We start from the raw sequence: 26,737 nt of genomic DNA on the forward strand, positions 1-26,737 counted from the left end.
ATATTAGTATTAATGGGAAGCTGGCAACTTGTCATGGGGCTGAGGCACAATTTCTCATGTTAATTTTGAGATTGATAGAGCCTGAAGAAATTTATAGGGAAAACCAGTCCTTACATGCATGCCTGCACACAAGCCAGATGTTGTTGATCTCTCTATAAGGACCACTTTAGAACTCTAGAGGAAAGTTTTTCTCATGTAACCCCACAAAGATTCATGATCATTTAAGAATACCAAGCAGGGGCCAGCAAGAGTTCACGGGATGCTGGAGCCTCAATGCTTTCCAATGCACGGGCCCTGCTCTCAGGATGAATACATTCCAGGGCTCCCTGCCCTTCTCCTTGGGACTTTTGCAGGCTTCTCCAGGATCAGTTGTGCTACCGTACCAGACAACTCCTGGCACCCACCTCCACCACTCCAGATTCAGGGTTCTGAACAACTGTCACCCCATTGGCTATGGGGTTGGGAAAGCAAGTGTCCTTTCTCTTTTGGAGCTAGGGAGAGTTCAGTCTCTCATTTACCCAACAGAGATTTTGTTCAAAGTCTCAGTAGGCAATCCAATTAAAAGCTGAAATTAAAAGCAGCAACCCATTTTTTTCTTTTCCTAGGTTATCCCAACTCTTAGCCATCTTGAGGATTTTTCTAATAACAGCTCAAATAAATCTGGGGCTTACTATTTAAAGCAAAGAGGCCCAGATATTTGAGAGAAACTCATCCAAGGTCCACTATACACAGCCAGGAATGGGTGGGGCCCAGCACCAGTCCATGTTTGCAGGGTTGTTGTGGGTGGGCTTCTTTGGAACCCTGACAAGTAAATGGTGATGTAATAAATTTCCAGACCTGTGGAGAATTTTTATGAGAGTTTATTGTAGCTAACTGGTGACATACGCCCGTGACATAAGATCTCAAATACCACCTGGATTTTTTTAAACTACTAAAATATACAGATTCCTCTGATCATATAATGATAATTTCTGTCTCTTTTTCATATAAAAATGGTTACTTTTTTTCCAGCAGAATCATGTTGATGTGCAGTTGACTCTTGAACAAAATGAGTTTGAAACTGTTGTAGGTCCGCTTACATGCAGATACTTTTCAATAAATAGAGTTGGCCCTTTGTATCTGTGGGTTTGTATCGGTGATTGAACCAACTGCTATTGAAATCAGTATTTTCACACTCCCAACTGTGGTTCCTAAATACCGTTTTCAGTGCTTGGTTGGTTGAACCCAGGGATACAAAGGGCTGAATGTAGAGTCAGAAGTTCTACTCAGACTTTCTACTGTGCAGTGGTTGGAGCCCCAAACCCCGTGTTGTGGGGTCAATTGTATTGCAGATATTGTACAGAAAGACAAGCATACTTTATAAATATGAAAATACCTTCTTTATTACTATTTATGCTACCTATAATTTATTAGGAATATAGCACATTTGAAATAATTAGTTTTCTATTTGGGAAAACTTTTAGATATTTAAAATTATAAGTGATATTGTACCTGACAAAGTGGTACAATATCTCAGATCTCACTGGAGATCTGACTGCCTGCTGCTGTATCCATGTTTAACACAAGGTTGGTGAGGCATGGAAGAGGCGGCTCCTCTGCTCTCAGTCATTCTCTCCTGTGAAACACAGAAATCCGCTTGTTCTTCAAAAGACTGAAATCCAAATCCATATGCAGAGACAGCAGCCGGCCAACCCCCCACCTTCTATTCTTATCTGTCCTTTTGGAATCTAAGGCTGCTATGTAGACAGATTCCCCATCTCTCCAGCCTCAGGCTGTCTCTCTCTCTGGAGTGTGCACTTGTGAGGCCAGCACCTCCATTGCCTCGCCACAGCTCCTTCCTTCTCCCAGGGCTGGGATGCACTGCCAGGGTCCTGTTGACCCTTCCCCATTCTCCAGGAAAGGCAAGCTCTCTTGTCTTCTCAGGGATCCTTCCCCCACTCCGTGGAATACAGCCTGTCACATGGGATCAGCATTCCCCCACTCCCAGCCAACAACCTCCCTTGTTTCAATATGAACAAGTTTTTAACGTTTGAGGGTCTTTTTAAAGTAGACATTGAGCTTTTGGCCTTCCATTTTTAAGGTATGCTAGTTTTAAAAGGGGATCTGATGGCTTCTCTGAGGTGGAATACTCTAAATTGGGAGGCATGATAGAAAGGAACATGTATTCAAGAAAACATTAAAAATTTCTAAGTACAAAGAATTTCTGTGTATTTTGTGGACCGCTAGAGGCAGTTAGAAATTAATCAAATATCCTTTCTAGTGTAAGGTCTGTTTAGTCTAGAATAGCAAGTAGCAATTCTCAAACATTTTGGTATTAGAATAGCTTTATATTCTTAAAAATTGAGTATTCCCAAATTCATTTTGTTGTTGTGGGGTTGGGATTAAAACAAGTAAAAAATAGTAATTTACTAATTTATTTAAAAATAACAATAAACCCATCACATATTGATATAAACAACATATAAAATGGAAACTAGTTTCCAAAACCAAAAATTTGAGCGAAATGAGTGGCATTTCTTTATATTTTTGCAAATTCCTTTGATATCTGACTTAATAAATGTTATAACGATGAATTTTGGTTATTTGGAAAATGTTGATTCACAAAGTTGTGCAGATTTTCCAGATGTTGATGGGTTTGTTATTTGAGTTACACCAAAATGATACTTATAATCTGACCAACAATCTAATAGGGAAATTCTTTAAGTACTAGGAAGCTGTCAAACTCAGGATCATGGTTACAGATTGTCCAAAATTCTACCATATTGGATCTTAACCAAAAAGTATAGAAACCATCCCAAATTCTCATTTTAGCTTGAGAGCTCTAAATTTGGTGTTACCAACAGATACTATCGGTTTATTTTCTTACAGTGACAGACTTGGTTGGTTGGTTGGTTGGTTTTTGAGAAAATGCCTTGTCAATCAAATACATAAGCCTTCTGAATAGCCAGTTGTGGTTTGATATTCTTTCCAGTAAATCAACTAGCTCAGTAAGCAACTCAGATCAGAAAGTGCTTTTCTGTGAGCATCTTAATTTGGTCTGCAGCAGAAATATTCTGTGTGTGGTTTCTAGCTTCTTATACATAATTTTAAAAAGATGTTTACTGAAGGGTTGAGATTTAATAAAATTAATTTTTGCTCCCTCACTGAGTACATTTAAAAATGAAATTGCCTCTATTTTTTATTTTTTACCACTAATGCCTAGTGGTTTAGATTATGATGACAACACCTTTTTTAATTTGTTAGCGCTGTGTTTCTTGCCAACAGTTTTACCTACTGTTGGTTTTGTACCATCAGTGCAAATCTCAGCACTGTGAAAAAGGCAAACAGTCTTTTTAGTATTAATATGAAAATAATTTAGATCTCATAGATTCCTGAAATACTTAGAATATAGGGCAGTATGGAGGGCTTCCTAAATCCTTTGGAACAATAATGTATCTCTTACTATGGGCTTACAATAGCATTTTAGATTACATCTAAAAATGTAATCTTATCCTGATTAAGATAGTTTCAAAATTGAAAAAGAAAAAAAAAACAAAATAAAAACACAACAACCCCCAAAACAAAACAAAACAAAACAAAAACAAAACAAAAACACCTCAAAGTCCCCAAACCAAACCACTTCTTATCTTCTACCCTAAGGAATTTAGGACTCCTGTGTCTTCACTTCTTAATTGTTCCTAACAGACTGTGATGCAATAGCTTTATTCAGGCTACCAGCTCCACTCATCTTTTCCTTTCTGGGGTCATCCCTGTATGAACAAATATCTCTATTGTTTATGATTATTCATTTCACAAATGACATGAAAAAAATGCCGCCATCATCACTGTTCAGAGCTTGTTATGTCTACAATCATCATGAATTACATGCTGCTCCTGTTTTAAAATATTTGTAGACTTAAAAAATGCTGTTTTCTTTTTTCCCATCCTCAGGATGCAAAAATTGAAGCAGAAGAATTTACTAGACAACTCTATGTTGAACTCAAGTCTTCACCTCAGCCTCATTTGGTTCCTTTTCTTAAGGTAGAATTATGTATTGATTACATTGAAGAAATTCTGTGTTTACTTGCAAATAATTTAAAACCTGACATCAGTTTAAGGTGAAGATAACTAACAATGTAGGAGAAACCTCTCAGTGTTGTCTATAAATCACACTGATAATTTATATTCTTCAGATGAGAACACATTGAGAAAACAGAAGAAGTACATTCTGATTCATGAATGTAACTTGATTATGTTTTTTAATGCTTGTATATGCAAAATTCTTGACATTTAAAAAAATAAATGCTTTGTCCTAATGACTCATATTTTCTTACAAATAAACCACATAATGTCAAGTTTAGTGAAAAGGCTATTTTAAAAAATAAATTATTTCTTTAGTAGGCATATTGTTTTCTAAGATTTATTGAATAAACTAGAGTTTTGATGGAGAACAGTAAGTTTAATAACAAGAACTTGGTTTGGCAGGCTAAAAATACATATTTTTGGATATTCACAGGTATCTAAATTGAATTGAAATTTATAAAGTCATTGAAGACCCGGTACTGTGGTGAACCAAAGCCTCATCCATAAATTTTGAAATAATGGAATAAGGCATTGTCTTTAGAAAAATTTGTCTTAATTGTCTGGGAAACAGGCTTCATAGTAGATTTTCTTGGTTGCCTCATGAAAAAAGAGTGGGAGGGGAGATGGAGCACCACATTTTCAGAAGGAAAGGGAAGGTTAAAGGGTCAGCGTAGTATCTAGCATCAGTGGACCAGTGCTCTGTTTTCAGAGGGCCCTCTTGATTGAGATGTTAGTCTTCCTTGGGTCCCTTTCAGTGCAATGGTTGTGTGAACTGCAGGTGCTCTGCATTACACTGACAGTTCTGTTGAGTTTACAGTCATATCCAGTACTTGTGGTCTTCTGAACTTGTCAAACCCTGTACTCGTCTTATTTTGATGAGAAAAAAATGTTTCACCATTTGATTCTTGCTCAGGACTCACTACACTTGCTAGAACTTGTATGAGTCATGACACCACCTCGTAAGAGAAAATGCTTGATCACTTGTCACTTGCATGGTACTCATTGGTTTTGGCACTCGTGACAAGTTCTGGAACATATTAACGATGAGTACTGAGGTACCACTGTATTTTTATTTCCTACTCACTGGAGACATAATGGGGAGGAAGGAGAGAAGTTAGTAAGCACCTACTGAGTTTCTGATGCTTTGCTAGGTAGTTTACTTTTAATTTGCATTTTTATTTAATTTTCACATCAGTCTTGAGAATAGCTGCTAACAGTATTATCCATTTTAGGGATGAGAACACTCTGTAAGTTGACTAACTCAAGGTCAAACTCACAGGTCCAGCATTTAGCCTATCTAACTCTACTTGGTAGCAAACACTTTCTTGAGATTACCAAAAATTACCATGTACTAGTTGCACTTTTTATCTGTTTTCTAAGGACCTAGTGAGCCTTATGCATTTTCTTGAGAATTTTTTTCTCATTTTTGGGAGCTTTTGAGTGTTGGATATTGCATAGGGATAGGGGATTGGGACTTTGTTCTTAACTCTAACCAGAGGATCGAGAGAGAAATTTAGTATCTTTTTAAATCTTATTACTTTAATATTTCTTTCCAGTTGTGTTTTTCTCTGTACTCCCTCATCTTAGATTTCTAGTTTAAATTCAATCAAATCACTTCATTTGTGTATATATTTTTAAGGTGGCATAATTTTTCTACTTTCAAAGTTTGAAAAAAGATTATGAGAGACTCTCTTTTGTTAATTATTTTTACATATACTTGAAACCCTCTTTGGATAAGAATTCTATTATCCAAATAATAGAATATCCTAATATCTATTATTCTATTTGGTTTCTTCTATTAAAAAATTAAAGGAAATGGATCAAAAAACTATGGTACATATACACAATGGAATTTTATGCTGCAGAAAGAAAGAAGGAGCTCCTATCTTTTGCATCATCATGGATGGAACTGGAAAGCATTATGCTGAGTGAAATAAGCCAGGTGTTGAAGGACAAATACCATATGATCTCACCTTTAACAGGAAGCTAAACAATAAAACAAACAAGCAAGCAAAATATAACCAAAAACACTGAAATAGAGAACAGGCTGACAGTGACCAGGGGGGAGAGGGGAGGGAATTTCAGGGGAAATAGGGGAGGTATTTAGAGGAACATATATAAAGGTGGAAATGGGAGGGAGGGGGGAATACGGGGGGTGGGATGGGAAGGGAGTAATAGAAAACTGTACTTGAAAAATAATTAAATAAAAAAATTGGAAAAAAAATAAAATAAAAAATTAGAGGAAAGGAACAGTAGTTCTCATTTGCTTTTTAAATAATGGCAGTCTGACATTTTGTCAAGACAGGGAAATCTTCCAAAACAGCCCATGAACTTGCCAAGATAACCTACTATCTACTTGCTTTTTCAGCTTTGTTTTCTTACTCAAAAAAAAAAAAAAGAAACAAAGTAAGAAAAGAAGAACCCCAAACCCCAGGGATAAAAGGCAAAACCTTCTCCTTTTTAACTTGAACTGTCTTTAAATCTTTTAACAGCATATAAAGATAAAAACCAACTTAAAATTCAGTCAAAATATCCTAGCTCTATTAAGAAAATTGGCCATATTTGTATTAGCTTTATTTTGATATGAAGACTATTTCTGTCAAAAGTTTGAAAGTTAGCCTTGGCCAGTATGGCTCAGTTGATTGGAGCATCCTCCTTTGGCCCAAAGGATTGTGGGTTCAATTCCCTGTCAGCGCACATACCAAAGTTGCATGTTCGACCTCTGGGATGGCAACCAGTCAGTATTTCTCTCTCACATTGATGTTTCTTTCTCTCCCTCTCTCCCTTTCTCTCTAAAGGCAGTGAAAAAAATGTCCGTGGGTAAGGATTAAAAAAACGGCTTGAAAGTTATTTACCCCCAAATTTGTTTAGTCTGCTTTTGTTGAAACAGATTTACAGATACTGAAGTTATTAGTGACTTACTGTGGGATTTAGTTGAGTACAGACAAGTATGAAACTTTTTACTTTATTTTTATGATTATTTATCTTTAGAAGAGAGGGTAAGAGAGAGAGAAAGAGGGAGAGAAATATTGATGTGAGAGAAACACATCGATCGGTTGCCTGTTGTGCATGCCCTGACTCGGGGGCTGAACTCAAAACCCAGGCATGTGCCCTGACCCAGAATCAAACTGGTCCACCTTTCACTTTGCGGGGCAACGTGTGATCAACTGAGCCACACCAGTCAGGGCAAAACTGTTTAACAAATTGATTTTCAGGTATGCAAAATAAGCTTAATCCCCAGACATAATTTTGTATTGAAAAATAAAGCACTTTTGGGTTTTAAGTTAATTGAATCTTGGCTATTGACAGGGTATAAGTAAGTATCAGATTTTCTCAACTGAATTACTTGATGTACTTTTGAATTATTTTCTGTTGAAGGATATAAAATACAAAGTATTTCTGTTGTACTAGTAGCTAATTTATTCAGTTATCAGTGTTTTTTTTCTCCTTCCCTGTTTCTAGAAAAGTGTGAGTGCCTTACGACAACTCATGCCTAACTCCCAGAGCTTTATTCAGCAGTGTGTTCAGCAGACTTCTGGCGACATCATTGGTACCTGTACCATACCAGTAACAACTTCTGTGGCGACAACAACAGTTTCCTCAATACAGTCTGAGAAGCCTATCATTGTTTGTGGAGCAACGACACCTAGAACTGTGTCAGTACAAAGCCTGAATTCTCTTCCTGGTTCAGGGGGAGCAAAAACTGGAGTTGTGACACTTCATTCTGTGGGTCCAGCTGCCGTATCAGGAGGAACAACAGCTGAAACTGTTTTGGTTCAGACTCCAAAACCACTTGTGACATCTGTACAAACTACAGTTGGGACTGTCTCACTTCAACCTGAAAAACCAGTGGTCTCCGCGGCAGGAGTGGCACTGGCTCTTCCATCAGTAACTGTTGGAGAAACTTCAACATCGGCTGTTTGTCTCCCACCTGTGAGACCTGTCGTTACTTCTGCCGGGACCACGTCTGACAAGCCTGTCATTGGCGCTCCAGTCCAAATCCAACTTACACAGGCAGGACCCATCCTTTCACAACCAGCTGCTATTCCACAGGCAGTTAAAGTCAAACACCTAGTGAGTAACATTTTATTCCCCGATTTCTTAGTTTAAAAGTTTCAAACATTCAGAAAACTGAAAAGACTAGTGAAATGAGCCCCTGTGTACCCTTGACCAAGTTTGACCACTTGGTAACTTTTTACCACGTTTGCTTTGTTCTTTCTCTATGCACGTACTACAAAACACACACATGCAATTTTTCCTGAACCATTTGAGAGTGACAGAAACTGTGACACTGCGCCCTTACATACTGTCTGTCCCTTAAGAAAAAATTTTTAAACATAAGTACAGCATAATATGGGAAGTTAATATTGGTACAATAAGTATTTCCACAATTGTCCCAACAATGTCCTTTATAGCTGTTTTTTCTGATATTGTTTCTGATAAAGAATTGTATATTACATTTACTTGTCATTTCTCTTTAGGCTTCTTAATTCTAGAACAGTTTCCCAGTCTTCCGTGGTTGCTTGTTATGCTGTAATATTTTAAGTGCCTGAGATAGTTGTTTTCCAGAATGTCGTTTATTCTGTTTTGTCTGACTGTTTCCTCAAGATTAGATACAGATGGAATATTTTAGCAGGGTTATTATTACATAGGTGTTATTATGGTAACATTTCTTTTAAAAAATGTGCTGAGGGGAGAGAGGGGGTTGTGGGGAAAGGAGTAGATAAAACCTTATGTTTCCTAAATTTAGTAGGTTGGGAGGTTCTTGGGTAATAGAAATCTTAGCTCTTTTACCAGTGGGTGTTTTGAACATTCTACTTTCTGCTAGACCAGAAAAGTTTTATTTGAAGACTATGAAAGTATTGTTAACCTGTGTGAGATAGTACATGGTGAATTAATTAAAAATCATGTTTCTTTTTTTCTTTTAAAGTAAATTTCTCGCCTACCTTATTCAGTAATTAAGCTAGCTGTTTTTTGATTTTTGGTGATTGCCCTTATTCTCTTTTGTAAGCCTTTGTGGTAAAGGTTGTATTTTGAATCTCTTTTTTCAGTTTCTTCTGCTTGGAATAGTAAAATCTAAGTAAACTTCCCAGCCAGGTTTGTGTGATCAGGAGAGGAGGTTAGTATCTGTGGATGATTATCTTTGAGTCAGAGGACAGCTTTGAGCCTAGAATGAAAGGGAAAGATTAATTTGGACAGCCATCAAACTCTTGGGTAGGTAGGAAGGAATAGTCATTTCCTGGATACTGATCTTTTTTCATCTCTTTCTGCTCTGAGTCTGATTTTCAAATGGAGAAATAAACCTGCCTGGCAGAGGTTCTCTTGAGTGTCTGAATTTAACCTCAGATGAAACCTTTTTCGAAGTGGTAATTCTTAAACATTGGTCTGGTTTGGGAACCACTGGAACAGAGTAATTGCCCCAAGGAAAGGCCTCTTTTTGGTAGTACTGAACAGGATTGAAATCCTTTTTTTTTTCAGTTGTAGCTGAATCTTGAATCAGTGTTGTGTTAATCTTAATGGAATGTCTGTATCGGTCCCTGAAATGAAATAATGCTTTATAGCTACATAGAGTTTTAAAAATATGTCGTGTATGCACTGTGGATTTTAAAATAAATTTGTGATGCCAAAAAGTCAGGGAGAAAACTAAGAGTCAGGAAATTGAAGTGACTCATCACTGGCATTCAGTGAGTCATGGATCTCAGACTAGAACCCAGTATCCTTTCCGTTAGGTTATGGTAAGCAAGAACTTCTAGGTTTCTGGAGTGTCCTGAAACAGAAAACTGTCTGGTAATAATATCTTGGTGGTGTTTCCATTTTGTAGTTTTGACTTGTTATACGTTAGAAATAATTTCAATTAAAAAATGTAACAAAATCCAATAGCAAATAATAAGGATTTTTGAAAGATTTTATTTATTTATTTGTAGAGAAAGGGGAAGGAAGGGAGAAAGAGAGGGAGAGAAACATCAGTGTGTGGTTGCCTCTTTCATGCTGCCTACTGGGGACCTGGCCTGCAACCCAGGCATGTGCCCTGACTGGGAATCAAGCCAGCAACCCTTTGGTCTGCAGGCTGGCACTCAGTCCACTGAGCCACACCATCCAGGGCTCGGATTTTTTTTAAACTTCCTACTTTTGTTCTTTTAAGGTAGTGAAATGATTTAATTTTATTTGTGAATTCTGCTTTCTTCTTTGGCCTCTATTTCAATTTTAGCAAACAAATCTGATGTCAGTGTTCATACCTTCCAATTTAAAATGGCAAAAATGCAGCTAGATGCTGCATATATATGCATTCTAATCTGTTTTACAACAGATTTTAAAAAATATTCTATTTATTTATCTTTAGAGGGGAGGGGAAGGAGAGAGGGAGAGAAATATCAATGTATGGTTGCCTCTCATGAGTTCCCTGCTGGGAACTGGCCCGCAACCCAGGCATGTGCCCTGACTGGGAATCAAACCACGATTCTCTGGTTCACAGGCCCAGGCTCAATCCACTGAGCTACGCCAGCCAGGGCCAGATTTTTTAAATTAATATTTATTCATTCATTCATTTCTCACCCAAGGACATGCTTATGATTTTAGAGAGGGGCAGGGGAGGGAAAGAGGGAGAAAATCAATGTGACAGAGAAGCATCCATTGGTTGCCTCGCACATAGGCCCCGTTGGAGACCCAACTTGCAGTGTTTTAGCTATGTGCCTTAACCAGAAATTGAACTTGCGACCTTTAGGTTTATAGGACAACGCTCCAACCAACTGAGGCACACTAGCCAAGGCAATATTTGTTTTTAGTGCTTATGCTATTACAGATATCCCTATTTTTTCCCCCTTTGCCCACCCAGACCTTGCCCTTCCTTTCCTCAGGCCACCACCACACTGTCATTTATGTCCATACATTATACATATATAGTCTGTTCTTTGGCTAATTGTTTCACCTTCTTTCATTCAGTCCCCCTGTTTTACAACAGATTTTTACATGGGTCACTAAAGAAGACAAACTGTTCTCTACAGTAATACCACAGAGAGGATTGAGCTACGCTGAAGTTTGAATTAGTATTTCTTGAGTAATTAAGAATATCATCAGTAGGTTCATTGCAAACTATAGTCCAGTGTAATTCTAGGTACATATGAAGAGGAATGCTCAGGTGCTAGAAACATCAGAAAATAGTTAATACAGCTTAGAAGAATTTTGGCAAATATGATTTAAAATATGGAAATTGCCATACTGGATCAAGTCTGTGGTTCCTACAACTCAGGATGCAGTCCCCCAAAATGGTCTGAAGAGTACAAGCGTGGCCGTCTTGTCCAGTGCTAGGTTTAAAATTTGTGTCATTTCCTTTAATAATTGACCACAAATTTCACAATTTCCCTTACTACTATATTCTAGCTTTTACTAATTTTCCTTCAGAAGTATATAGGTTTCCTGCCTTCTGGATAAGACCTTTTAAATATCACACTTTCAAGTGATAAAAATTTTGTCAGTCTACCATTGCTGAGTTTAGGTTTTGTACAGTTGTTATTATTTTATTAATTTATATATTTTTCTGTATTAAAGAGATCCTTCCCAATTTTAAAAAAATTTAGATTTATCTTATTAATTATTGTATATTATCCTCTATGAACTTCTGAAGCTCTCATCCAATAAGTGAACTAGAATTGCTCAGTTTCCTCAGGGAGAAGTTTTTAATGTTGTACCAGTAACTCAGTGCTTTGTGTATTTTGGTCCTCCAATGCTTGAATTGTTGAAACATGGACCTAATGAGTAGTTCTTGGGATTTCACAAGAACCTACTTCTTAAAAATGGTTAATCTTGCCCTGGCTGGTGTAGCTCAGTGGATTGAGCGCGGGCCTGTGAACCACACGATCGCGGTTCGATTCCCAGTCAGGGCACATTCCTGGGTTGCAGGCTGGTTCCCTGCAGGCCAGCTCCCAGCAGGGGATGCACGAAAAGGCAACCATACATTGATGTTTCTCTCCCTCTCCTTCCCCTCTAAAGATAAATAAATAAAAATAAATAAAAATCTTTAAAAAAATGCTATCTGCACTTTAATTTCACCCTTATTTAAAAAAAAATGGTTAATCTTATTATTTATCAAGTTTTGGTGTAGTTGTCATTTGATGTTCTATACTCCAACTAAATGTTGAGCTTTAACACTTTCCTAAAAGTTATGAAAGAGATTGGAATTGGATTATAGTATACTTTAGATAATTATAGAAGATAGATAGATGGATAGATAATTAGTAGAAGCTTTCAGGAGTTTCATTTCAATGCTAAAAAGTTTTTCTTAGGATATTTGTGAAAAAATTTTTACTGATAATTAAGCAAATGCTAAATTTACTTAAAGACAATTTAATTTAAACTTAATTGACAAAAATTAATTTTAAAGATAAATTTTAATTTGATAATATTTAAAATTATATTTGGTAAATTTTAATAACCAATTTTACCACATAAACAGTAAGCCTCTCAAATTCATAACATGTGTGAATAAAATTCATGAATGAGAAAGTTCATTGGAAATTCCTAGTCTTTGGATAAAAAGCCAATAATTTTATAGAGTAAATTGAATATTATTATTATTAATAATTTTGTGTTTATATATCACTTGAATATCTGTGAGCATGATTTATGCTTAAAGTTAGGGCAGGAAGCTTTAATATTGTCATAAATATTTTTGTGTGTGTCAAATACATATATATTCCCCAAGTGACTCTGTTACTTTCATTTCTTCCTTAATGGAATTGTAAAGATTTGATAAATAAGTGGCCAAGTATATTCAGCAATAATTCTCCAAATATAACTGTTCCATGTATATAAGAGAAAAACAGATCATTGTTAGCATATTACTAATGTGGCAATTTTCTATTTTATTATATTGCAGTAAAACTTACACCCTAAAATTGACCCAGAATATTAGAAAAAAAATTTCCTGTTGCATCATATATTTTGCTAGTACCTAGTTATTTTGAAGTAATGGGGAACCTTTAAAGAATTTTCAACAAATACATTTTTATATGAAATATAAAAATATATTATGCTGATTGACTTAATTATACTGATTAACTCGGACTTCAGTTCTCACTGGATAAGGAGAAAAAATTTTAAGATGTAAATTTTAGTCTCTAGTATGCTGGTCTCCAGTATTTTCATTAGAGAAGTTTAAATAAAAATTGAGTAAGAAAAAAAGTATCGTTGGTTGTTTTATTGGCTCAAGTAGTTCACTCTCAGTTTTGTATTAAACTGACCTAGGATCCAAACTTAAGCTGTTTGTCTATTTTCTTCCTGTTTCTGCATTGTTAAGGATAAGAGGAGAGGTGTTATTCAGTTGGTGATTAGAATGACTTAAATAGGACTAATGAAAGGTTTGGTGAAGACAGATTGAATCCAAGTAAGGCCTACCCTTTATTTACCATACATAGGAGTCGCATAGTAAAGTCTTCATGGGCCATCATTTAGTGAAAGTTTATATAATAAAAATCTTAATATATAGGTTGATTAATGCTACTTAATTTAAATTTACTTGAGGAAAAAATATGTATATGAGTTGGTTAAGGGTATATTAGAATTTATGGAAAACAAACTATTTAGAAATAATACTTATATATGCCATATGTAAATCATATTTTACATTATTTGAAAAATATTTTATTATGAAAAATTTGAAACATAACAAAGTTGAAGTTTATAGTGAACACACCCATATATCAAACCACCTAGGTTTTACTATTTACAGTCAGTATACTTGATTTATCATGTATTTACCCACTCATCAATCTTAATTTTTTATGCATTTCAAAACTTCTTCCTAAATAATGAAACATGCACATTATTAACTACAGTTTAATATTGTTTACACTTTTTTATTCTTTTTAGCTAAGATTTGCATGTACTGACGTGCACAAATTTTAAATGTACTGTTGGATAAGTTTTTAGTTAGTACATACTTCTGTATAACTCATAGCCCCTATCAAGATACAGAATGCTACCATCACCTTGAAGTTTCCTGTGTCCCTTCCCAATTGATGCCCACCCCCATACCCCCGGAAACAAGGACCCTTCTGATAATTTTCTCCCACAGATTAGTTTTGCTTGTTTTAGAACTTTATATAAGTCACATCATGCAATGAGCACATTTAAACTTTTTAAACAGAAATTTGTAGGTTCTTGATTTGAAGCAGCATTACTGATTCCTAAAAGCTGGTAATATAGTTAAAAAATTCATTTGAACAAATTTAAAGTGTTTAGAAGACCCTTTAAATTATACAAGCAGCATATCCTGAGGTGTATCAAGGTTGAATTTTTTTTTAAGATTTCATTTATTTATTTTAGACAGAAGGGGAAGGGAGAAAGAAAGAGAAATATCAGTGTGTGGTTGCCTCTTGTGCACCCCCTACTGGGGACCTGACTTGGACTACAACCCAGGCATCTGCCCTGACTGGGAATCAAACTCTGGTTCACAGGCTGACGCTCAATCCACTGAGCCACACCAGCCAAGGCCTGAGTTTTACTCTAAATTGGGCATGGCATTAATTTCAACTGCTGTTGTAGGATTTTACTTCAGCTCTGTGTTCAGAGATATTCTGAGGCCGGATGTGGGCACAGAGAATTGCTAGCATTTAGTGGAATATGCTATTGTCCCAGAAGATAAGAAATAGTGGCACAAGACCCACATGTTGGCTGTTCCTGAGGAATAATTGGCAACGAGCATTTATTTTTTTACTTTTACGCTACAGTTTTTGTTTAGTTGGAGCATTCTATTTTCTAGAACTCAGCCTTAGTGAGGGTGTGCCAGTAATCACGTATTGAATATTAAATAGAAATTAGAGGAAATAGTACCATGGTTCCAGTAACTTTGTGTGCATGTACTCCATGAGTTATTTAGAGATACGTATTTGGTTGCTATATTTAAGGACAGGGAGGTGGGTTTGGGTTGAAATACAGAGAAAGCACAGTGTGCAGCATTTTCTCAATGACTTCTTCAGTCCATACTTGTGTTTCTGTGGTTGCTTTCCATGCAGAATTTAAGAATAGTTCCTTGTCAGATATCCCTGATCATAGTTATGTAAAAATCATAGTTAATGCAAAAAGACCCTGTAACCTAAAGAGTATTATGTAGCTCCCGACCTGTATTTTCTATAAACAACTAGAACATTAATTTGTTAATATCCAAATCAAACATCAGAATTTGATATGTCAAAAGAAGATGCTAAGGTATTTAGGCTTCCTTTCTAGCAGTTTTTTGGAGGTAAATTAAATAAAGGACTTAAGTTTTTAAGAATATAACAGCTTTTTTTTGCTTGCCAAGTAATAGCAAATATCTCTTCCTTGGGCCAATTTCCATGTCTCTAAAATAATTTCAGTCTCCATAAGATGCCTAATAGAGGGGTGGGAAATGGTAGGTGACTAATAATGATAATAACAAATAGTACAATAATTAATAGATAACACAACAATAAATCTCTTGTGTACTCACAGCTGTAAACCTACTTTTGGCCACCCCTGAACTGTGTTTTAAATGGTACTTTCTTTGAAAGAACACTAAAGAATTTTCTTGCATATTTTCACTCATAATTTTTCTTTGTTCTCCAAATGTGCAGGAATAAGCTGCATATGTGCTGCCCCAAGAGGTTTAGTTATTAAGATGAACAATGATGGGAATCCCAGATTGTTAATCCCAGCTGAAATCTTTTGTTATATGTATAAATATCCCATATCATTCATTTTGCATATATATATATATGTATATGTATATGTATCATTCATTTTTGCTTATTTATTTATTTTTTTAATGGCATGTTTGCCTCTTGCCACTGGCATGAACTTGACCGTGGTTGATCTCTAGACCAGGCAATGAACAGTCCTGGATGTGAGTTGGCACTGAGGCTCACTTTCCCAAGCTTGTTCTGTGCTAAAGTGATACACAACTAGCACCTGGTCCAGTGGGGGCTGGCCCCGCCTGGTCCCTGGGGAGTGGAGCCCCACCCCCTCTCCACCGGAGAGTATAATAGACTTCCAGGCTGTTACAGTTTTGTGTACTCATCAAAAATAATATGAAGTAAGTCATAAATAGTTTTCTAATATTTTAGTACTGTCTTTCATAATTAAAATGCTAGAAAGAATACTTAGTAAAGGATATAAAGGAAGAAAATATGAACAATAGGGAAATAGGCCAGAATTGTTGATGTGTGTTTTTGTTTAGTTTCTGAATGCATAAATGAGACTGTGATTGTACGTATATTACTTTGCAGAACTGTAATCTAACCCCTAGGATCTTATAATACATAAGTAGGATCTCAACTTGTTGAAATACATCATTGCTTCCAAGAGCTTTTTCTATCTTTTCCAGTCTGTTCTTAGAATGATGGAAGTTGAATTATCCCAATTTGTGTTTCTCCTCTAGAGGCATTTGTTCCTAAAGGATTTGGAGTGTCTTTCGAGTTACTTTTGTTTAGTGATGCATACTGGATTTTAAATTTCATTTACAAAAAAATTAAAGTATAGAATAAATTTTACTTTTGAAATTCTATTTAGAAGTCTATTTCCTTGCTCATTATATTAGGCAAAAATGAGTTGAAGCACTTGTAAATAGTTCACTGTCAATAGCTGGCTCAAATACATGGTGACCATTTTTCTTCTTCAAGTGAGAAAAAAAGAAACCCTGTTATTCTGTTTTTTCTTCTTTTTTGAAGCTAAAAATAAGGCCATGCTATTACTTTAATTTTGCTTCCCTAACCCCCAACCCTCACCCTCTGGATTTCCTGAACTGTTTATTTTGGAGAATGCCTTTAGCATTGTCATTTTCCAGATGTTTTTTAAAAGCGGTCCATTAAAAGTCCTTATCTTTTTGGAAATATATTAGCAAATATTTATAGATAAAATGATATATCCAAATGTGCTTTAAAATAAGTGAGGGTGGAAGGGGAGTGGGTAAGGATGTAGATGCAGTAAGATGGGTGATGATTAACCATTGTTGGAATTGGGTGATAATGGCATAGGTGGTTTCATTTGAGTGTTTCTTCCACTTTTGTCTATATATTGAAATTTTCTATGATAAAGGTTTAAAAATGGGCACTTTCCCTTTCCACCGAAGACCATTTCCTGGCTGGAGCAGATACGAGCAGACCAGTGCCAGGAGCAGAGCAGAGCTCTCTAGCCAGAGAGGGGCCTTCACAGCTGGGCTGGATCACAATTGAGCTGTTTCACACTGAATAAAGATGCCGTCTTCACCACACCCCAAATTGGGGATTCCCGTGGGCACTGAATTGGCAGCAGTGATGACTGTTGGTTGACACAAACAACAATGAGCATAATGCAGGATCAAATAGCTATATTCATTATCTCCAAATACCAAAATAAAATATTAGGTGTAATCCTGAATTCTTTAGGAGAGGTGTTTTTAATCTTGACTGCATATTAAAATACCCGATGAACTAAAAAAAATAATTTAAAAAAAGTTTTAAAATGAAAAAAAGGATTCATATGAAGGTTTAAATCGGGCAATATATAATATAATATTGAATTCCACTCTAAAAATATAAAGTGTGAGATACTCATGGTTTTCACTTTTGAACAAGTTAATTTCACTACATACAAATTTAAATTTTAAGTAGGCTTTCTTGTTATGCTAAGATCAAGGTATATTTATAGTTAGGTGAGCACAGTTCTTTGTTTTCTTGTTACAATGGAAGCAGATTTAGTTGAATGACTGTAATGATAGTTCTCACTGTCTCAGGTGGTCCAGCCGCCTTCAGGAGGCGTTGCGAAACAAGTGGCCACACTTTCCCATCCCTCAGCATTGGCCATTCAGAAATCCGGACAGAAGAAGATGCCAGTGAGCGCTGCAATAACTGCTGTTCGGCCATCTCCAGGTGGGCTCTGACCAATCACACTGGGTTTGAAACATGATGGGGTTTTGTGCTGTTTTTATTATGCATTTTAAAAACCTACCAATGTAACTGATATTTTATTAACATGTTTCTGTCACCTTTTCTGAATGATATTTTTTAGTGCTGGTAATTCTTTAGGCAATTTGAAGAATGGCGGTCTTGATTTTAGTAGATTATTTTATGTTCAGGGAATAAATTCATTGTCACGTTTGAATTTAAACATAGTGTTAGGGCTGTTAAAATTTTTTTGATTATTGTATATATAGTAAAAGCTGTTGTCCCGAATTTTTTCTAATGTGATGTGATTGCCTGTTTTCTTATTATTATACTTTTTTTCTTTCTTCTTTTGTTTTATAGCTTCCATTCTAAAGCAAATTACCTTGCCAGGAAATAAAATTCTGTCACTTCAAGGATCTTCTCTTCAGAAGAATGAAATAAAAGAGAATGGAATAACATCCCTGAGGTAAAGAAAAATAACAGTTAAAACTTGGTGTGGTTTAAAGAAGTAATATTTTTTAATAAAATAAAAAGGTGATAGAATAATACTTCTGATAAACAAATATATTTGTCTTTAAGAAACTAATGGTACTTTGAATATAATTTATAAACCAAAAAGTGCACAGATTATTATAAGTGTCCATCTCAATGAATTTTGACAGATATACGCCTGTGTAATTATAATCCAGATCAAGATGTTGAATGTATTCATCACTTTTATGTTCCTTTCAAATCAATTATCCCCAACCCCTGCTTCTAACCGCCACTATTTTTATATCTATCACCATCTGTCATTTTTGTCTATTCTTGAACTTTACATAAATGAAAAATTATATCATCTGCTCTTTTGCATACTGCTCTTTTTTCACACAGCATGCTTTTGCGATTCATATCCTGTATCATTTGAATATTAGAAGATTGTTCTTTGTATTGGGGAAAAGTATTTGTTATACAGATATAAATTTGTTTATTCTTTTTCCTGTTGATAAGCATTGGGTTGTTCCCAGTTTTCGACAGTTATATATAAAGCCACTATAAACAGATTTATATATAGATTTTTTTTTGTAAATATAGTTTCTCATGTCTCTAGTATATATTCAAGAGTATATATAATGGCAGGATCATTAGGTAAATAAATTCATGTTTAGCTACAGAAGGTCCTGGATTTACTACAGTTCAACTTAGGAGTTTTTTACTTTTTAGTGGTTTGAAAGCTCTGTGCATTCAGTAGAGACCGTACTTCCAGTTTTGAATTTTTATGATTTCCTGGACTAGCAGAATGCCTTATGTTCTGTCGGGGTGTGGGGCAGCAGCCACCAGCTGATTTCGCCCAGCTGCCCGCTAACATAAGTGTTCTGAGCAGGTTTAAGGTCGGCGAGGCTAAGCTGCTGAATTCAATAGGTTAGATTGTATTAAATGCATTTTTGACTTACAATATTTTCAACTTGTAATGGGTTTATTAGCATGTAACCCCATCATAATTCCAGGAGCATCTGAAAACTATTACACTGTTTACCAAAGAGACTCTACCATTTTATCTTCCCACCCACGATGAGAGTTCTAGTTGCTCTCTAACTTTGGCAATGCTTGGTATTTTCAGTTCTTTTGATTTTTACCATTTTAATAAGTATGTTGTGGGTATTATTATGGTTTTAATTTGCATTTTCCTAATCACTAAAGCTGTTGAGCATCTGTTTTTGTGCTTATTTGCTATCCACATGTTACTGGTGAGATGCCGAGACCTTGTTTCTTGTCTGCTTGAAGGAAAAAGTTTAGTTAAGAGGCAAACTGCTGTAAAGCAAGCAGAGACTTATTGGCCACAGCAAAAGCACACCCAGGGCAGTGAAATGAGGAAGGGTTTAGCACAGAAGAAGCAACAGGGGAGCCTAGGCTGGGCTGCTTTGGCTCATGGGGAAGTCAGAGAAAAGGAGACCTTGGAGATAAATTTAGGGGCTTAGCCTGGGATGAGCTGCCACTGCCCATTGTTCTCCTGGTTGCAAGTCTTGAGGGGTTCCTTGGAGAATCTTAGGAGATGTGTGCCCATGGCGCCTATGGGGAAGAAGCAAGGGAAGTTAAAGGCCTGGGTGTGCTCCTGGGAGGGAGAGCATGTTTTGGGTCCTATGTCCTGAGGGCTTTTAATCTCTGTTTTGCAGGAAGGAATCTTAGGGGAGGCCTCAGGTGGGCATCTCAACAGAATATTCATCAGCTTTCCTGGTTTGCCTTTTCAGGGTCATGGTTTCCACTAATTGGTTAGCGCCAGGGTAGGGGGTCATTGGTCATTGCTGCTGGTCCTGAGGTAGCCATGGCATCACTTGTCTGCTTTTGATGCTTTTCTGGGTCTGAAGCTGAAACACAACTGAAGCCTAGATGTTCTCTTGAAGGAGGAAAGGTCAGGGGGTCCAAACTGCATGACCAGCAATATACTAGGGGAGGAAAGGTTAGTTTTGTCCATTGGTAGGCACCCTAGACTCTACCCTCTGATGACCTTCTGTACCTGGCCCGTTGTCCTTGTTCTGCTCATATCTGTCTTAACTGCATACGACACACATATCTTTGGTGAAGTGTGTGTTCAAATCTTTTGCTCATTTTTCCTTATTGAGGTTTTTTTCCTAGTTGAGTTTTTAGTTCTTCATGTATTGAAGAACCAAATTCTTTGTCACATAAGGGATTTGGAAATACTTTCTGTGTTGTTTTATCATTCTCAGTATTACCAATGTCTTTCATAAAGTAAAAGTTTTTAATTTTGTTGAAGTCCAGTTCATGAAATTTTTTGGTAGGTTATACTTCTCATGTGTTATCTAAGAAATGTTTGTGTAATCCAAGGTTATAAAGATTGTCTTCTATGCTTTGTTCTAGAAGTTTTACAACTTTAGGTTTGTCCTTTTTGTATTGATACTCTTTAACTTTCACTTGTTGCTTATGTAAAAATCATTCTGTAATAATCTGTTTTCTTCTTTCTCTACCATCTCCAATTTTTAGTTATATTTTTTGGTCAAAACATATAAACATTTGTACAATATTCTGCCTTCCTCATCATCCCCATCTACATTTTAGTTGCAGGTCTACCTTTATATTAAAATATTCATCCTTGGTCTTTCCTCCGAAGCTTTCTCAGTCATTTCCCGGTTGGATGAACTTCATCTATTAAAGAAAGACTTATTGGTGTAGAATTCCCTAAGTTCTTGCACATTAAAAATAGTTTTTCAGTGTACTTGATAATTGAAGGACAGCTCATCTGGATATGAAGTTAACACTTCTGTGTTGCGTTTTTTAAAATATTACTCCATTATTATCTTGATTTTTTTATGTTTTTGATTATTTGATTTTTTTATTCTGAAGTCCTTGAGAGTTTCTTTATCTTTGAAATTTAATAGTTTTATACTAGAATATGATCAATATGGAACATTGATCATTCTGGCTTAAGGACTACAACTATATAGATTTTGTTCTTTTTATCTCTCTTTTATTTCCATTATTTTGTCTCTGATCTTTTTACTGATCTCATTTTCATCCCCTTAGTTGTTTGTCCACCTTTTTTCATTGCCTCTAAATAGGGTTGTTTTTTTAAATTACTTTATTGTTGTTCAATTACAGTTGTCTGCATTTTCTCCCCATCAATTCCCCCAACCCCAGCCAAACCCTCCTCTCTCCTTTGCTTCCACCCTCCCCCTTGGTTTTGCCCATGTGTGCTTTATAGTAGTTCCTAAAAACCCTTTCCCCCAATACCCCTATTCCCCTCCCCTCTGGCTATCATTAGATTGTTCTTAATTTTACTGTCTCTGGTTGTATTTTGTTTGCATATTTCTTTTGTTGATTATGTTCCAGTTAACAATGATATCATATTGTATTTGTCCCTCACTGTCTGGCTTATTTCACTTAGCATAACTCTCCAGTTCCATCCATGCTGTTGCAAAGGGTAGCAGCACTAGCCATCAGAGAGATGCAAATTAAAACCACAATGAGATACCACCTCAGACCACTCAGCATGGCAATCATTAACAAATCAACTACCAAGTGTTGGAGAGGATGCGGAGAAAAGGGAACCCTAGTGTACTGTTGGTGGGAATGCAGACTGGTGCAGCCACTGTGGAAACAGTATGGAATTTTCTCAGAAGACTAAAAATAGAACTGCCTTTGATCCAGCAGTTCCACTGCTGGGATTATATCCTAAGAACCCTAAAACACCAGTTGAAAAGAACCTCTTCACCCCAGTATTCATGGCAGTGTTATTTACAGTAGCCAAGTGCTGGAAGCAACCTAAATGCTCATCAGGAAATGAGAGGATCAGAAAACTATGGTACATTTACACGATGAAATTCTAAATAGGGTTTTCTTTGCATCTTTTTGTCTTTGAAAGCCTGTTTGATTCTCTTTTGGCTGCAGCACTCTCAATTTTCTTTAACAAAAAGTTGCTTCTCTCTCTCTCTGTTTTGCTCTCCCCCATGCCCAAGCTTATACATTTTAAAGTTATGTTAAATTGAATGTAGTCCATGCTTTGATCTACCAAGACACCAGTATTTTCTGATTTAGGATATACTTAGTCTTCCTGCCAATAGTGTGTTTCATCCTGTGTCTGCGCCACTTATTCTCAGCTCTCTCTTTCGCAGTTTTTCTCAGTCTGCTTTTGCCATTAGCCTTGAGTTAAATGGGGAATTACTTGCCAGAAGACAAGAGAATATGTACTGGAACTTGGAACTTGTTTTCCTTCTTTTTTTTATACTTACGTTGAAGTGTTGGTTCTTCTTTGCCTTCAAGTTATGCTGAGGCTGTGGTTTTTGTCATTCTGTGTTTTGGGAGGAAATGTTGGAAGATGGTGATTTAGACAGTTATTATTGTCTTCCAGTACAATAAGTTTTAACAAAAGGCTAAATCCATGTACCAGGTATAGCACCTGTGCCATTTTACATTCCCATCAATAGTGCACAAGGTTTAAAATTTCTCTACATCCAGCCCTGGCTGGCATAGCTCGGTGGATTGAGTGGATTGAGTGCAGGCCTGCAAACCAAAGGATTGAGGTTCGATTCTCAGTCAGGGCACATGCTTGGATTGCAGGCCAGTTCCCAGCAGGGGACGCATGAGAGGCAACCATACATTGATGTTTCTCTCCCTCTCTCCTTCCCTTCCCTTCTAAAGATAAATAAATAAAATCTTTTAAAAAATTTCTCTGCATCCTTGTCAACAGATCCTTGTTATTTTCTGGGCTTTTGTTTGGTTTGGTTTGGTTTGGGTTTTTTAAAATAACAGCCATCCTAATATGTGTGTAGTGATATTTCATTTTGATTGTGGTTAGCATTTATCTAATGATTAGTGATATTAAGTATTTTTAATGTACTTATTGGCCATTCAAATACTTTGCCCATTTTTAAATCACGTCATTTTATTGTTGTTAAGTTTTAGAAGTTCTTTATATATGCTTTATATTAATTTTTTATCAGCTGTTTGATTTGTAGATAGTTTCTCCTGTGGGTTTCCTTTTTACTCTTCTATAGTGTTTTTATGATGCACAACATTTTAAAATTTTTATGTTAATTTTTTCTAATTTTCCCTTTGTTGCCTTTGCCTTTGCTTTTGGTGTCATATCTAAGAAATCATTGCCAAGTCCAGTGTCATGAAAGCTGTTGTCCTATATTCTGTTAAGAGCTTTATAGTTTTAGGTTTTACACTTAGGTCTTTGATTCATTTTGAATTAGTTTTTATAAATGGGGCTGGTAAGAATCCAACATCATTTATTTATATGTGGGCATCTAGTTTTCCTAGCATGATTCGTTCAAAATACTGTTTTTTCCCATTGAAAGGTCTTGGCATTTTTGTCAAAAATTATTTGACCATATATGTGAGAGTTTATTTCTGGGCTCTTTGTCTATTCCGTCTGGCTACACATCTGTATTTATGTTAGTGCTACACTGTTTCTGATAACTGTACTTTTGTGGTAGGTTTTGAAATCAAGAAGTGTGAATTTTCCAGCTTTGATCTTTTTTGAAATTGTTTTGGCTGTTTGGGGTCCCTTGAAAAACTCCATATGAATTTTAGGATGGGATTTTCTGTTACTACAAAAAGATTTGGAATTTTCATAGGGATTGCATTGAATCTGTAGATTGCTTTGGATAATACTGACATATTAGTAATATTAAGCCTTTCAATCAGTGAGTAAGGGGTGTGCTTCTATTTGTTTATGTTTTCTTTAATTTCTTTCAGCAGTGTTTTGTAGTGTTCGTTGTGTAACCAAGCAACCTGGGGCCCATCCATGTGTCTCCTTTATACCTAGCAATTAGTGCTGAAGGAAACAGGTTTTTATTTACAGGATTCCAACCTTGGGAAGTGGGGACTGAGAGCACTCCTGCTCAGAGCCCTGTTCTCCCATGAGACCCAGCACTTCCCTTGCTCCCCACCAGGCTGTAAGTCAAAAGCATGCCCAGAAGTTCCCCATATCCTTACCTGTTCTTAAGCTGGCTGGGCAAACAGTTCTCCATCCCCTCTGAAAGGCACATTCATGGGTTTCAGAATTGCCATCCTCTTACAGCAGCTCTCTCCTTCAGGATCTGGGGTGCATTGTCCTCAGCCTCCATGTAGTAGTCCAGGAAAGCATGTACCGTGTTACAGTGGATCATGATGGCGTCCAGGGAGGCACATGTCCCTAGAGAATGCTTCTCTGTACGTCTTTCAGAGAAGCAGAAGTCTGCATTCCCTGGTCACAGCTCAGCATTCAAGGTATCTCTCACAAATATGTGCGTGGTTCGGCAGGTTCCCGCACAGCTCTATCAGCTTTGTTAGGATCCCGGCCCAACTCCATCAGCTCTCTCCTTGTATCCTTTCTTCAGCCCCCAGTGGCTGCTTTCTCACTACTCCAGGCCATGTGGTGGAATCCTGTCTTCTGGCTGGAATGGCTCCTACCTTACACAGCAGCTTTCATGGTGGACTGTTTCACTATAGACTGCATAGCAGCTTGCTCCTTTTTCTCTCAGACCTCATGGTCAAATCCTGCAACTTCATGGTTCCTTCCTCATGGCTGCCTCCTCCTTCTTTGCCTGACCTTATTATAAATGCTGACCCAGGACTTTGAACCTGTCCTCATATCTGGCTCCTCTTACAATGTGCTACTTTTGCCAGTTTCCCTGTATTTATATTGTTTTGGCTGCCATCTTTAGTCAGGGCAAGAGTACCCCATGACACAGGAGCCTGTGGCTCCTACCTCTCCTGCAGGTGCTGTATAAACTTCCCTGTCTACATCACAAGTCACTATACCAGTCATGCAGACCTTTTACCTGGGGAGGCAGCACAGCTATTAACCAGCTATCAACTTGCCATTGTTATGAAAAGTATTTTAACTATCCTATCATTTCCTTCCCCATCCTCTATGAATTGTGGGGAGTATTTTTTGGGACCCCTACTTTGTACCCTGTTTCAGTTGTACAGCTCTTTGCCTCTTTGTTTAAATTTATTGCTAAGTATTTTCTTTTTTTATGCTCTTGCTTTCTAAATTTTCTTTATAGACCACTCATTGTTAATGTATAGAAATGCAGATTTTCATGTGTTTGTTTACCTTGTATTCTGCTACTTTGCTTAATGAATTTATTAATTTTAACTTTTGTGGAATCTTTGGGGTTTTCTAGGATATGGGATCATATCTGTGAATAGATCATTTTACTTCTTCCTTTCCAATTTGGACGCCATTTATTTATTTATTTATTTAGTTGCCTAACTGCTCTGGCTAGAACTTCCAATACTGTATTGAATAGAAATGGCAAAAGTGGTCATCCTTTCTTTTTCTCAATCTTAGAGGAAAAGTTTTCAGTCTTTCATTGAGTGTGGTATTTGCTGTGGGTTTTTCATATATATGTTTCTTCATTTTGTTGAGGTAGCTTCTTCCTGTTCTTAGTTTTTTAAATGTCTTTATTATGAAAAGTTGTTGGATTTTCTAAAATTCTGTACATCAGTTGAGATGATCAGATTTTTCCCCTTCATTTTCGTTAATGTGGTATGAATACATCGATTGATTTTTGTATACTTGGCAAGAAGAAATCCCACTTGGTCATGGTGTATAATCCTTTTTAATATGTTGCTGGATTCGGTTTATTGGTATTTTGTTGAGGGATTTTGCATCAGTGTTCATAAGGGATATGGGCTTACAGTTCTCTCATTGTATCTGCCTGATTTCGCGTTATGGTAATGCTGATCTCATACAATGAGTTAGGAAGTGTTCTCTCATCTTTAATTTGTTTTGAAAACTTTTAGAAGATATGGTATTAGTTCTCTTAGAAATGTTTGATGTAATTCATAGTGAAGATATCCATCTGGTCCAGGGATTTTCTTTGTTGGGATATTTTGATTACTGATTCAATCTCCTGTCAATTAGTTAATTTGATAGTTTTATATCTGTTGGTAATTTCTAACTCCATCCCATTGTGGTCAGAGAAGATACTTTGTATGTAATCTTTTCAAATCTATTGAGACCTCACTGATAGCCTAACATATGGTATATCCTGGAAAATGTCCTGTATATACTTGAGAAGAACATGTATGCTCTTGTTTGGGTAGCATGTTCTATAGTATATGTCTGTTAGAGTTAATTAGTTTATTGTGGTTTTCTTTTTCTTTTTTGTATCAAGACATAAGTGTCCAGCCAAGAGTGAAAGAAAAAGCTTGCCACTCTAGCCAGCTTTCAAGGGTGATGCTACTGGATTAGCCAAAACTTTAATTTTTCTTAACATGTTGCTAATCCATTCAACCAGTGTTTATTATATGGACAGTTGTGTTATTATTTTGGTTTTATTCCATATTGTCTATCAGGAGTGTCATGAGGC

General features: G+C 36.4%; 1 protein-coding gene across 1 annotated transcript in view; it reads left to right on the plus strand.

Annotated features, from left to right (window-relative positions):
- Window positions 1-26,737, plus strand: part of TAF4B (TATA-box binding protein associated factor 4b) — a 127,533-nt gene that overhangs the window by 27,708 nt on the left and 73,088 nt on the right. Inside the window, exons 6-9 of the mRNA XM_037032241.1 lie at window positions 3,931-4,020; window positions 7,525-8,136; window positions 17,786-17,921; window positions 18,297-18,402. Of these exons, the coding sequence (XP_036888136.1) occupies window positions 3,931-4,020; window positions 7,525-8,136; window positions 17,786-17,921; window positions 18,297-18,402 (944 nt within the window). The remainder of the gene's footprint in view (window positions 1-3,930; window positions 4,021-7,524; window positions 8,137-17,785; window positions 17,922-18,296; window positions 18,403-26,737) is intronic.

This window comes from Sturnira hondurensis, unplaced genomic scaffold (genome assembly GCF_014824575.4).
Source record: "Sturnira hondurensis isolate 20B ecotype Veracruz unplaced genomic scaffold, ASM1482457v3 Scaffold0001872, whole genome shotgun sequence".
Classification (NCBI taxonomy): Eukaryota; Metazoa; Chordata; class Mammalia; order Chiroptera; family Phyllostomidae; genus Sturnira; species Sturnira hondurensis.